This window comes from Dendrobium catenatum, unplaced genomic scaffold, assembly GCF_001605985.2.
Source record: "Dendrobium catenatum unplaced genomic scaffold, ASM160598v2 fragScaff_scaffold_1449, whole genome shotgun sequence".
NCBI classification, from domain to species: Eukaryota; Viridiplantae; Streptophyta; class Magnoliopsida; order Asparagales; family Orchidaceae; genus Dendrobium; species Dendrobium catenatum.
This window is the reverse complement of record NW_021319911.1, coordinates 1,519,606-1,531,912: the sequence shown is the minus strand read 5'-3', so window position 1 is coordinate 1,531,912 and position 12,307 is coordinate 1,519,606. Positions and strand designations below refer to the sequence as shown.

Here is a 12,307-nt window from a genome sequence, read left to right as displayed (position 1 = left end):
GCACAATTTCCTACCTCGTATCATGATTTTCCTGTTCCTGACCTTCACCTCGCCGTTTAAGGTAAAAGGGAGGCTAGAGCATCGATTATTCTCCATCCCTTGCCTCTCTATAGTCACCAAACATCCCTCTCTTCTCCCTTACTATGTTTGATTTCTCAAACTCACTCGTTATTGTCTCTTTATAGTAGGTCCTACCAGTGCGATTAGTGGACCGTCACCTCCAGAGTAGCTTTATCCGCAGTAGACTAAATTTTGTATTTTATATTTGTAACAAATTATTATGCATTTTGATTTTGCATGTTGGGTAGTTTTATTCATGTTGTTATTTCTTTCAAACTTTTGTTACTTGTAGTAGTCATATTGTTATTTGTGTACTATTATTTGAATTCTTATTGTTGAAATAAATATTTGATTTTATTTCTATTGATTATATATATTATTAATTTATGCACTTTTTCTTGTTGTGAGTACAAAATAAAATATTTTATTTCTTCATCACGTCCCGTATTGTAAGGATGTATCATCTTCTGAACCTGAGGTGTGACAACTACGTAGTTTTTTCTTCTCCTTAGACCTTTCTACTCATTCATCCAAGAGATAGCTCACTCTTATGCTGGTCTTATATATTGACTAGAAGCACAAATATTTACTGAGAATTTCAACAATACTCATTCAAATCAATTTGAATAAACTTTAAGCAAATATATGAATTTATAATATCAAAAAACCCTTCAAATAAAAAAGAGAAATTAAGAGATCAAAGATACCATTCACAAAAAATTCATCCCGACCCACTTACCCCATCATACACATTCTAAACCCTAACATTATAATAGAATTTAAAAAATCTAAAATCATTTTGGTCTTTATTTAATTTTTATATAAAATTTGATTTATAGATGAATTAATTAAAATATAATAGTCAGGCTTGTATCATGATTGTAAAAATATATGCCAGTAGTAATTAAATATGTCATATACTTAAAAAATAATAATCCAAACGAATTTTCCAAACATTATTATTATTATTATTTTTATTATTTCAAGAGAAGGGGCTAACACAACGAATGCAACCGCGCACGACATCAGCCATCAGAAATAATAAATTCTCATCTCCGATCTAGATCTCTGCATCGCCGACGACAATGAGCTGGTGGTGGTCCGGTGCGATTGGCGCCGTCAAGAAGAAGCTCGACGACGACTTTAACGCTGCGGCCGGTAAATATCCTAGCGTCGGCCTCGTGATCGGTGCCACTGGCATCGTCGGCATGAGCCTCGTCGAGATTCTACCCCTTCCCGACACCCCTGGTGGCCCCTGGAAGGTCTACGCCGTCTCCCGCCGCCCCCGCTCCTCCTTGCTTCCTCCCCCCTCCGATGGCTTTGCCGTGGAGACCGTCCTATGCGACATCTCTGACCCCGCCGATGCCCTAACTAAACTCTCTCCCCTCACGGACGTCACCCACCTCTTCTACGTCGCCTGGGCCAATCGTGAATCCGAGACCGAGAACATCGCCGCAAACACCGCCATGCTCCGCAACGTCCTGGATGTCGTTGTTCCCTCTGCCCCCAATCTCCAACATGTTTGCCTTCAAACTGGTCGCAAGCACTACATCGGCAGCTTCGATTCTTTGGGCAAGGTCAAAGCGCACGATCCCCCATTTCACGAGGATCTCCCTCGTCTCCCTGCTCCCAACTTCTACTACACGCAAGAGGACATCCTATTTGATTCCCTTCGCAGCCGCGATGGCGCTGTCACTTGGTCTGTTCATCGTCCCACCGCTATCTTTGGATTTGCACCCACCAGTCTCATGAACATCGTTGGTACGCTTTGCGTCTACGCTACCATATGCAAGCGCGAGGGCGAGCCGCTGCGGTGGCCCGGGAGTCGTATCGCTTGGGAAGGTTTCAGCGATGCTTCCGACGCCGATCTGATCGCTGAGCAGCATATCTGGGCGGCTGTGGATCCGTATGCAAAAAATGAAGCGTTTAACTGCAGCAATGGGGACGTGTTCAAGTGGAAGCATTTGTGGACGACTCTTGCAGAGCAGTTTGAGTTGGAGGCTGTGGGGTATATTGGAGAGGTGGAAAGGTTTAAGTTGGAGGCGGCGATGAAGGGGAAGGAAGAACTCTGGGAAAAGATTGTTCAAGAGAATCATCTTGTTCCGACAAATCTGGAGGAAGTGGGTAACTGGTGGTTCGTTGACATTATGCTGAATAACGAGGAACACTTGGATACCATGAACAAGAGCAAGGAGCATGGGTTTTTGGGGTTTCGCAATACACGCAATTCCTTGATTTCGTGGATCGATAAGATGAAGGGTTACAAGATTGTTCCGTGAGATAGATTACCTTCTTCGTGTTTGTGTTTGTATTTCAGTACATTCCCTGTATGAGGTGTGACAGTCCACTATGTAAGTGATGGAGTTTTTGAAAGCAGTAATATTGAAGTCTCTCCACTATGATGTTATTGTTACGGTATGCTAAGCTTCGAGAAGGTGACTTTGATGCTTGTTGTTATCGTTTCATTAGCCCATCAAACTTCATTATATTTTTCTGAACTATTGTGAACTGATAGATGTATACAGTTTTTAGGTCCTTCCTTTTTCCAAACATATTGTAATGTATGCTAAGAGGCATATATTCAATCTCGATTAACTTTATCTTTTCTATTCTTAGGTTCATTTTTCTGGTATGCTCAAAACCACTCGGGCCAAGTTTAAGTCAATTTAGTTGGTTAGGAGTCAACACAATTAAACCATTAGACTGAACTTGCCAAGAGACAAGGCTTCATTCCTTAGGATTGATTAGGGTAGGAGTCAATTTTGCTATGGAGATTAATAACGGCATCTGCAGTTTCAGAAGAAGTGGAGCAGCAACCTTCTGGAAATTAAATCAACACCCCTAGTTCAAAATATAGTAGTCTATCTCTACCTTGCATGTGTAAAGCACAACCATCTTCTCTGTTATCACATATATTTAGGCAGCTTTTTCACTTATATATACTTGTCACAGTAAGTGTAATAGAAGTAGAACATGCAATGAAATATCCTTCAGGGAAAGCAAAACATTGGCTCAGCTTTATCTTCTTTCCATAAATTTTCTACTCTCAGCTTTCACTCTTACTCATGTTGTCATCCTTCTTTATGGTATCAGAGCCCCTTCTAGCCTAACAACATCCCTCTATGCATGGATCGGTCTGCAACCTAGGCAATCCAGTCACCGAATTCCCAAACATTGAACCTCAAATACCCTCCTCACTCAAATTTGTAATCTCTAATATCAGGCACATTGTCCCAACTCAACTCTCCAATGACAACTGCCTTGCATGGCATATCCAAATCCTAAAGCTCTTTAGTGCAAACGGGTTTGTTCAATACCTGGATGGAACTCTCACACCTCCCACTCGCTTGCATATTGGCACCTCTGGTCTTTCCGAAAACAACCCAACATACAACCATTGGCTACTGATCGACCAAATTCTTGCTGCCCCCTCTGCTTCACCATCACAGCAATCATCCTCCCATACGTTCTTCATCTCGAGTCAAGCCGAGAAATTTGGCTCAGTGTGGAATGTCTGTTGCAAGCATCCAACAAATCCAAAGTATTACAGCTCAAGAACCAACTTCATAACATCTCTATGACAACTCTGTCGATGTTTGAATATCTCACGGACATCAAAACACTGGTAGACAACATTGCGGCCGTTTGCTCCTACAATCCATACGATATTATCCTCTACACCTTGAATGGTTTACCACCTTAATATCAAGCTTTCAAAACATCCATCCGAACTAAGCTCACTCCCATAAGCCTAGAATATCTCTACTAATGTGGACATCGATCAGAGGTTCAAGCATGTGTATCGCCGAAGACAGCGCAGATCGACGGCTACGATTCAGAGTTTATATTTCTAGATATTTATGCATTTTTTCTTTTATTTCTTGGAGTTTCCTATTGTACCCTTAGTATGAGTTGAGTCATGATTATAGCCCCGAGGGCAATTTAGTCTTTGTATTTTTCTTTTATGATGTGACCTATATATAGGTCATTCTAGTTGTATTGGAACTAATGATGAATATTTTGAATGAAATTTGTTTTGGTTATCTTTTTCTTCTTCTTCTTGTGGAGAGCTAGAGAGGAGAATGAGAGCCCAAGGTGAGGGCGAAAAGAAATACCCGCCAGTCATCGGAAGAGTCTGCGACTCGTGGTCTATCCCCATCATCCGATCCCTTTCCTTGTCCCAACCCCCGGCCCTAGGCCCCTCTTTGCCTCCGGCCACCCCACCTTCCACCATCCGTCGGTAAACCTCAACCGTTGGCCTCATCCCCCATTCCCCACGACTCCCAATTTTGAAATTTCAAAATTTGAATTTAAAAAAAAAAAAAAAACTTTCCAATTTTGGAATTTCCAAATTAGGAAAGTTTTAAATCCGTTTTCATGATGAAATTCAAATTCAAACGGATTTCATCCTAATCCCTCTTAATTACTCCTGTGCTAATTTGGAAGTTAATCAATTGCTCCCACACCAATTTTCCCCCCATGAAGCCACCGGCCTCACCCTAGGTGAAGCCCCATTCAATGCACCAATTAAGGCATTGATTACCCACTAATTGGAAATTAATTTCAAATTAATTCCCCCCATATTTTCATTCAAAACCTGGTTTTGAAATCACTCTCTCCCTCTCTCTCTAGAGCCCGCCGGCCTCTCCTTTAATGGGCCACACTAATGCCCATTAATTGCCCCTTAATTCTATTGGTGATTTGAAATCAATTTCAAATTTGCTCCCTTCAAATTACTCAAATTCTGAAGTTAATTTCAGATTTGTGTAACTCTTCTCTTCCCCTCCTAACACAAATTTCCTCATCCTGTCCACCCGCCCCCTTCCTTCCCTACTTTGGCCGATCCTCTCTCCACTCCCTCCCTTGGGAATTTGAAGCAAGAGAAGAAGAAGACGACACCCTTCAACCCTCACTTCGATGTTGAATGGCGGATCCCGAACTTGAGTGGGTTCTTGTATTCAACGCCGACGGAAGCATCAACATCCTAAGATCTCCGTGCTTTGACGTGGAATTTGAAGGCGAGACCACCGTTGAAGAATATTTGGAGCGAGTCGTCCCGATTCTTGTGAGCATCATCGACCAACGATTTTCAAACTACGATTGGAGCATCGATATTTGAGCATTCACGCCATCCTCATCGCCGTCAACCTCTCCGTGGATCAAGGCCATTGGTGTTGCTACCGTCTTAGTGGCATCGTTGAGTTTGCTAAATACCTTCTCCCGCTAAGCCCTACTTGAGTGTGAGTGAGCAAGGTAACTCGTTGTGAACTTTCTAGACATTAGCCATTGGATTCTATTAGTTTCCGCATTTACTTTATTGTGATACTTTTGGAGATCTATCATTAATTGTGCTTAAACAACTAGTTTGTAATTGCTTATCATAACATTTTGACAACGGAAAATTCTTGAACCTTAACCTACGATACTCTAATCTTATACTGGTATACTTTGTGATTCTTAATGAATTTCATGTGCAATTCTTGAACGTATCACATCATCTACTCTCTACTAATTATCAAAGAAATCAACATCTCAGTAGAATCCACCACGATACTCTCAACCCGCTTTCTACGTTTTTAGTGGAGGAGGATACAGAGGCAAAGGTCACAATCAACCTACCATATAGTGCTCCACATCCTCCCAACCATCAAAATGCCCAAACTCCTCTCTGATCACCTGTCAAATATGCGGCAAACGAGGTCACTCAACTTCTACTGGTTGGCGTCGAATGAATCCAAACTACATACCTCAAAATCCAACTACGTTAGTAGCAGCTACCCTACCTTACACAGAATGGTATCTTGACTCCGGAGCATCGTCACATCTCACTCCTCACTTCGACAACCTACTCGATCCCAAATCATACAATGGTACATATCACATTACAGTCGGAAACAATGACTCTCTTTCGATTTCTCAGTCTGGTCGAGGCATCCTACCAACTCCAACACATAAGCTTACCATACCTTTTTTCTACACGTTCCATCTCTCTCTCATAACCTACTCTCAAGATCCTCGTTTCTCGAGTCAGCAATTTCATTTTCCCGACGGCAATGCTTTCCACGAGTTGCTCGACGAGCTCGCGAGTCGAGCGGAGGTCTATTTGAGCTTGAGCTCGATAAGCTATCGAGCTCGAAATCGTGTTTGAGCTTGACTCGCGAGCTTGATAAGCTCGACTCGTCGAGCCTGTTACCGAGTTGAGCTCGAGCTAGCATAACAAGTCTTGAAATATTTCCGCTTCTACATCTTTATGTTCTTCTTGTATGATCTCCAAGGCTCACAAACTACCTTTTTGCTAAATCTACAAATCATATGTATCAACCCTTAGAATTAATACATAGGTCCATATCATATTTGAAAAATTTAAATTTGTATTTAATATATTTAAGGTTTGCAATTGGCGTATCTTTATATTATAACAAATTATCATTAGATTTATTGCGCGCTAGAATATTTACGACAGTTGAATGAGAGTATTTAACATGTTAGATCTATAAGAAGATTCAACACACGTAGATAAAATAATACTACAAAAGACACCAAAGTGTATTTGTGAAAAACCCGGAAAGAGAAAAAATTGCATTGCTTGGCCTAGTTGAGCCACGTCTTGCCGTGTGCCGTCCACTCGTCCCACAGGACCCACACCTGCTCGTACGATTCTTCATTTATAAAAAAATTTGTTTTGTTGAACCGATTCAGCCCTTCAATTACAACATGTCTTCTCACAGGATAGTGAATGGCTTTTGGTGTTGGATTAATGGACTATTGAGGGCTATCTCAAAAGATCCTACAACCCACATATTTTACTTGTAAAATTTTCTTTTGAAATAATGAATGTTTTTACTTGTTATTGGAGTCATAAGATTATAATAGATGATATATTCCAAAGCAATAGGTATATCCATTTCCTTGAACTTGTCATTGTACATAGACTTCGATGAAAGAAATACAGATGGATACATATCCAGTTCTGTGGCTAATGTTTGCTCATCCTACCCTAAGTTGCATTTATTTTGCTGTAAAGCCAAATTACAGTGAAAATAAGATAAAATGGAGCTTTAAAGAAAATCTAGTTGTATTTTTTGCTTTCCTATTATATTGATCCATGAATCGCCCTAATCTTTATTAATCTTTACATGACCTGATATTTGTCTCTGTCTGATGCATTTTCTGTGATCCGTTTTTTCTTGCATTAATATCTCTATCAAATCTATTAATTGGATACCCATTGTGGCTTCAACGTTGGGGAGCTTTTACAATGATCCAAAATTGAGTGTCGTTATTAGTTGTGTTCATGTGCATTATGAATAAATTCACTCGAGTCTTAAAATTTTATTTTTCTCATTTTTGTGGTTCCATCCTTGCGTTTGTAAGATGCTGCTTAAATGGAATTTTTTTTACTTCATATAGAGAAGGTTGAACTGTTTTGTTCAGGAATCATGTAAAATTAGTTACTCGAGCTGCAATTTGGATCATTTCAGCTGGAGTAAGTTTCTCTTAATCTGCTATCCAGTATATTTTTTATTTATTTATTTTTGCTACTTCCCGTTTAGTTCTTTAGAGCTATTTATGAAAGTGATTTTTCTTTTACTTTTAGTATCAGAGGGTACTTATGCAGAAATATCAGTGTATTTTTCAACAGAATATTCTTTGCATTTAAACTTATTTCATTAAAAAAAATATGCAATATATGAATTATGATATACTTGTCCTGTTGTCTGCTTATAACTCCACATTTATTTATGCCTTCCAAGGTCAACCCTTAGTAGGTGAAGAAGACCAACCTGATTCCCTTTATAACTACACTTCTACTTATAACTCCAACTTTCTACACCCAAATAAAACAGATGGGTTAGAAATAATCTCTCACATCCACATAAAGTAGATGGGATTAGAATCAGGAGTAGAACATAACATAAATTCCGGCCCATTTAACAGAATTTATAAAGCACTTTAACAGCCTTCTACATCAGAACTTCCGTTATATGAACATGAATGCACATATATAATAAGTATTTGGTTTGTATGCCTCTATATATATGTGCTGTTGGGCCAAGCTATAAAGAGTAGGATAGAATGCCTAAAAGGTAAGAATTTAAACGCTTCTTGTCCTTTCTTTCTCTTTCTTACCTGTTCAATGTTTATTGCTTACTATAGATACTGAAGAGTTACTGTATTTCATATATCATCTACATGTGACAACGTTGTTCATTTTTTGCTAAAATTTTTATCTATTGTAACTTGGGAAGCAGAGCAGTATCCTCCATATCGGTCAACATATCTTGCATTTCATAGACTTGAGGCTTTAAATTCATTTAGGTGGGTTAGAAGGCATCCCTTATTTAGAGGTACAACTTACAAGTCTTGTCTCCAACCTTCATGGTACCTATTCTTTGTGCTTTAAACATTTAGGGGAGTGTTCTAAAGATGTAATTAATCATGAGAACTTATATGTATAAGAAATTAGTTTATCATAATATTGAATCTTGTTTTGACATCTCATGTCACTATGAGAAAATTTTTAGGAGTTTTCTCTTAAACTTTTAACATCGATTCTTATTGGAGAAGGTCTAGGATTATTTTTTATCCTCGAAGTGTTACGATCCAATATATTCTTTGCAAATGGATGACAATTTTGAAGCCCTAGTAAGATTTAAGTTTTTGCTAAAATGAAAAAAATTGAACCAAATTTAGTACCAAATAACTAATAGTTATGAGAGAATATAAAATAATTGCCTCTCATTTATAATTAAGATATGACTTTGTCTATTGATGTTGTTAGGGAACGATGAACCAAATACAAAGAGAAATAATAAATCACGGTCTGCAAAATACAAAAGAGCACAAGAGATTTACATCGAAAACCCAAATTTGGGAAAAACCATAGGGGAGAAGGGAGAATAACTTCACTATAGGGAAGAGGCGGAAGTATAAAATGGCTTACAAACTCTAAACCATTTACAACATATTTATAGGGAAAAAACAGGGCACCAAAAAACAAGCAGGATTCCAAAAAAAACCTTATAGCTAAAATCAAATCCTATTAGAGGGCGTTGCCTCTTTGGACCCCCGACATATTTGTGAAACGTATGACGGTAAAGGATATAAACAAACAAGGGTTGAGCCAAATTCGAGGCAACTCCAACCGTTGTTTATCTTTGGATTCAAGTATTCTTGATATAAGAATTGTTTGGCATGCCATTAGTAGACTTGTCTAGTGTGGTGTGGTGTGCTTCTTACATCCATGACTAGCAGAAAGCATCCATTGTGGTCCTGTCGTTCCCCAAGTTAAATAAGGTAAATACTGCATGAACCTCACTCACAAAGGATCCTTACTCCATTATGGCAAGCAATCTTGAACTTTTAAGCAGCATTCAGCTAAGTGAAAAAATCACCATTGGGCAGAAGCCAAATCTCTCTCCTTAAAGCTCTATTTATAGCAGTGATAAAATAGCCTATAATTAATTACAAGATATATCCAAAGACTATAAGATATTCATAGCCCCCCAAAAGGATATCATGATCTTCACATCTTTAAAAGGATCATCAACACAACAAAGTAAAAAGTTTATCTTAAGAGATATCAACCATTATGAAAATCTAACGTGGAGAATATCATATCTTCACATTTTTAACACTTGCTATTACCATGGCCATATACTCATATTGTCAAGAGACTTGCCCTACACTAATTTAATAAGTTCGAATAATGCATTTGCCTGCCAAGTCATGTAGATAACTTGACAAGACCAACATAGAAACCATTAATAGTCAAATTGAATGCAGTGGTAAGTCAAGTTCAATATTTTAGACGACCTGAAAAATTGACTTGAATCCTACCTGAAAATTTTGGGTTAGGGTCAACCCAGACTGAAACGGGTCGGGTTCAACAAATCAACCCGTTTCAAAAATTTGGTCGGGTTCGGATTGACCCAGTAACTCGAAATTGACCAAATTTTGACCCAGAAACTCGAGATTAACCCGTTCCAAAAATCGGAGATTGACCCATTTTTTATCCAAAAATCAGCAATTTTTGGTCGGTCCCGGGTCATTCGGGTCGTATTGGGTTGACCCAGATCCGAAGCGTGTCAGATTCGGATCTGAAAAACCAACCCGTTTGCAAAAAATGGATAGGGTTCAGGTTGACTCAAATAGTACTGGATCAGTTCCGGGTTCCACCCGAACCCGACCCGTGATCCGAAATTGACACCCCTAATGATTTTCTTAGAGGAATGACAATGACAACACCTAATATAGTATTTAAGTAGCTGTAGGCATATAGAAAATATGATAACCACTTGGCATGTTGTTAGTTTCTGCTTGCAAAGCCAAATGGAGTTGCAGGCAAGGCTGTGTTGGAAAACAAAGGGATTCTAAAACCACAACCCTACTAAACCTCCTCAATGATTAAGGGAATCTCATTTTGTTTCTTATGAGTAAAACTACTTGCAAGCAATTGTCTTCGAGCTAGCTAAGGTAGGAATTAGCTCCATTTCCAAGCATATTTTTGCATAAAGGAGCTAAGATGGAATATCAGTCATATCATCTTATGCTGTCACTATAACTTTGGGGCAAAATGACAAATAGTGCAACCCTGTATATTTCTCCAATAGTTTGTCTTATTCCACTATCACAAGTTCAAATTTCTACTTAAAATGAAGTTCTCTGCAAGTTTGGAAATAGATTATGTTTACAGTGCCTGTGCCAGGAACTTTTATTACGTCCGGTGTAAGGACGTAGAGGAACGTCCGGTTGGAGCCAAAATCCCGCCAAAAAACTCAATATTTGCTTGGTACAACTAGGTATTATTTGATATTACCGAGAAATATTGCTCTTTGAAGACCAATACCGAGTTATACCAAGCTGTACCGAGAAATACCGAGTTGTACCGAGTTTTTCTGGAAAAACTCGGTACAACTTTTGTATAACTCGGTATTTCTCGATTTAGCTCAGTATAACTCGGTATTGGGTCTTCAAATGATGGTATTCCTCATTATTGTTTGGTATTGTTCGGTATTTGCTCAGTACAACTCGTTTTTTGGCGGGATTTGACCTCCGACCGGACGTTCCTCTGCATCCGGTCAGAGGACGTAATAATTGTTCCTGTGCCAGCATGTATTGAGTGTTAGCTGATGCTTATAGATGATAAAATCCCAATATAATAGCTGATATGATTTTGCATTTATAGCTATAAAATTCTATGATTTTATCATGTTATTTTCTTTTTTATGTTTGAAGCTCTCAATGCTATGAATTTAACTTGAAAATTGGTGATCATATGAAAAGCAGATTAAGGCTTTGTTTGGGCTGGCTTTTTAAAGTAATTTTTTAGTATAAATTTTTCTAGTTTAAGAAATTTTTGTACTACAAAGCTGCTTTAGAAAACATTAAAAAAGTCGTCTCAAACAAAATCTAAATTTTGGCTCAAATAGTGCTTGGATCAAATTTAATGATTTGGCTAGTAAGTATGATGGACATCATACTTGAATTGAGTTGAGTTTGGATTAGATTGAATGTTATACATGCATGCATGCATGCTTGTATATATATACATATATATGTTTCATCAAAAGTGTCTAAGGGATTGAAAAATTAAAAGAAATGAGATCAATTTTTGAATTGAATCTAGTTTACCAAAGCATGATTAACTCGATCGAGATAAGATCGGTTCAACCTATAAATAGATTTAACTTAGGCTCAAGATTTGATCAAATGACTTCGGACTAATATGAAGCTTGAGTCGAGATCAAATAATTAATCTCTAAGAGCCAATAACACTCAATTAAGAGTATAAATAAGATAATTCAGGCTCAAGCCATCCTTTGTTCGAACTTAAACTTGATTAATTAATCGAGTTCAAATATGTGATTGAGCTCAATTTTACGAGTTTGAATAAGGGAAAATGATTATAATTTAATAATTTATTGTAATAGATAGACAAAAAGAGTGAAAAATAATTTATCATTTGATAAAAAAGGGAGATATAACTTTTCATAACTTCGCACTTAAATTTAATATAAATGAATTTTTAACATTTATTTTTTCAGTATTTTTTTTTTTTTTTGAATTTTTGGTACTATAAATCAGCTTTTTTTTTGTGACGAGGAAGCACTGTCCTTAGGCCAGTGAAAGCCCCGGTCGACCTAGCATGCAACCCACACTAATTTATACGGACCAACACTTAAGGCTTTCACTGCTTGCCAAGGTATTTGAACCCGGGACCTAGGCTTTGAACAGCCGGCTCTTC

The 12,307-nt window shown here is 38.1% G+C and overlaps 1 protein-coding gene across 1 annotated transcript; it reads left to right on the top strand.

Annotated features, from left to right (window-relative positions):
* The first annotated feature begins 1,053 nt into the window (after positions 1-1,053).
* On the top strand, positions 1,054-2,363 carry LOC110115669 (3-oxo-Delta(4,5)-steroid 5-beta-reductase). The gene has a single exon (XM_020848973.2). The coding sequence runs from the start codon at positions 1,146-1,148 to the stop codon at positions 2,337-2,339; it is 1,194 nt and encodes a 397-aa protein (XP_020704632.2). The 5' UTR covers positions 1,054-1,145; the 3' UTR covers positions 2,340-2,363.
* Positions 2,364-12,307: the final 9,944 nt, after the last annotated feature.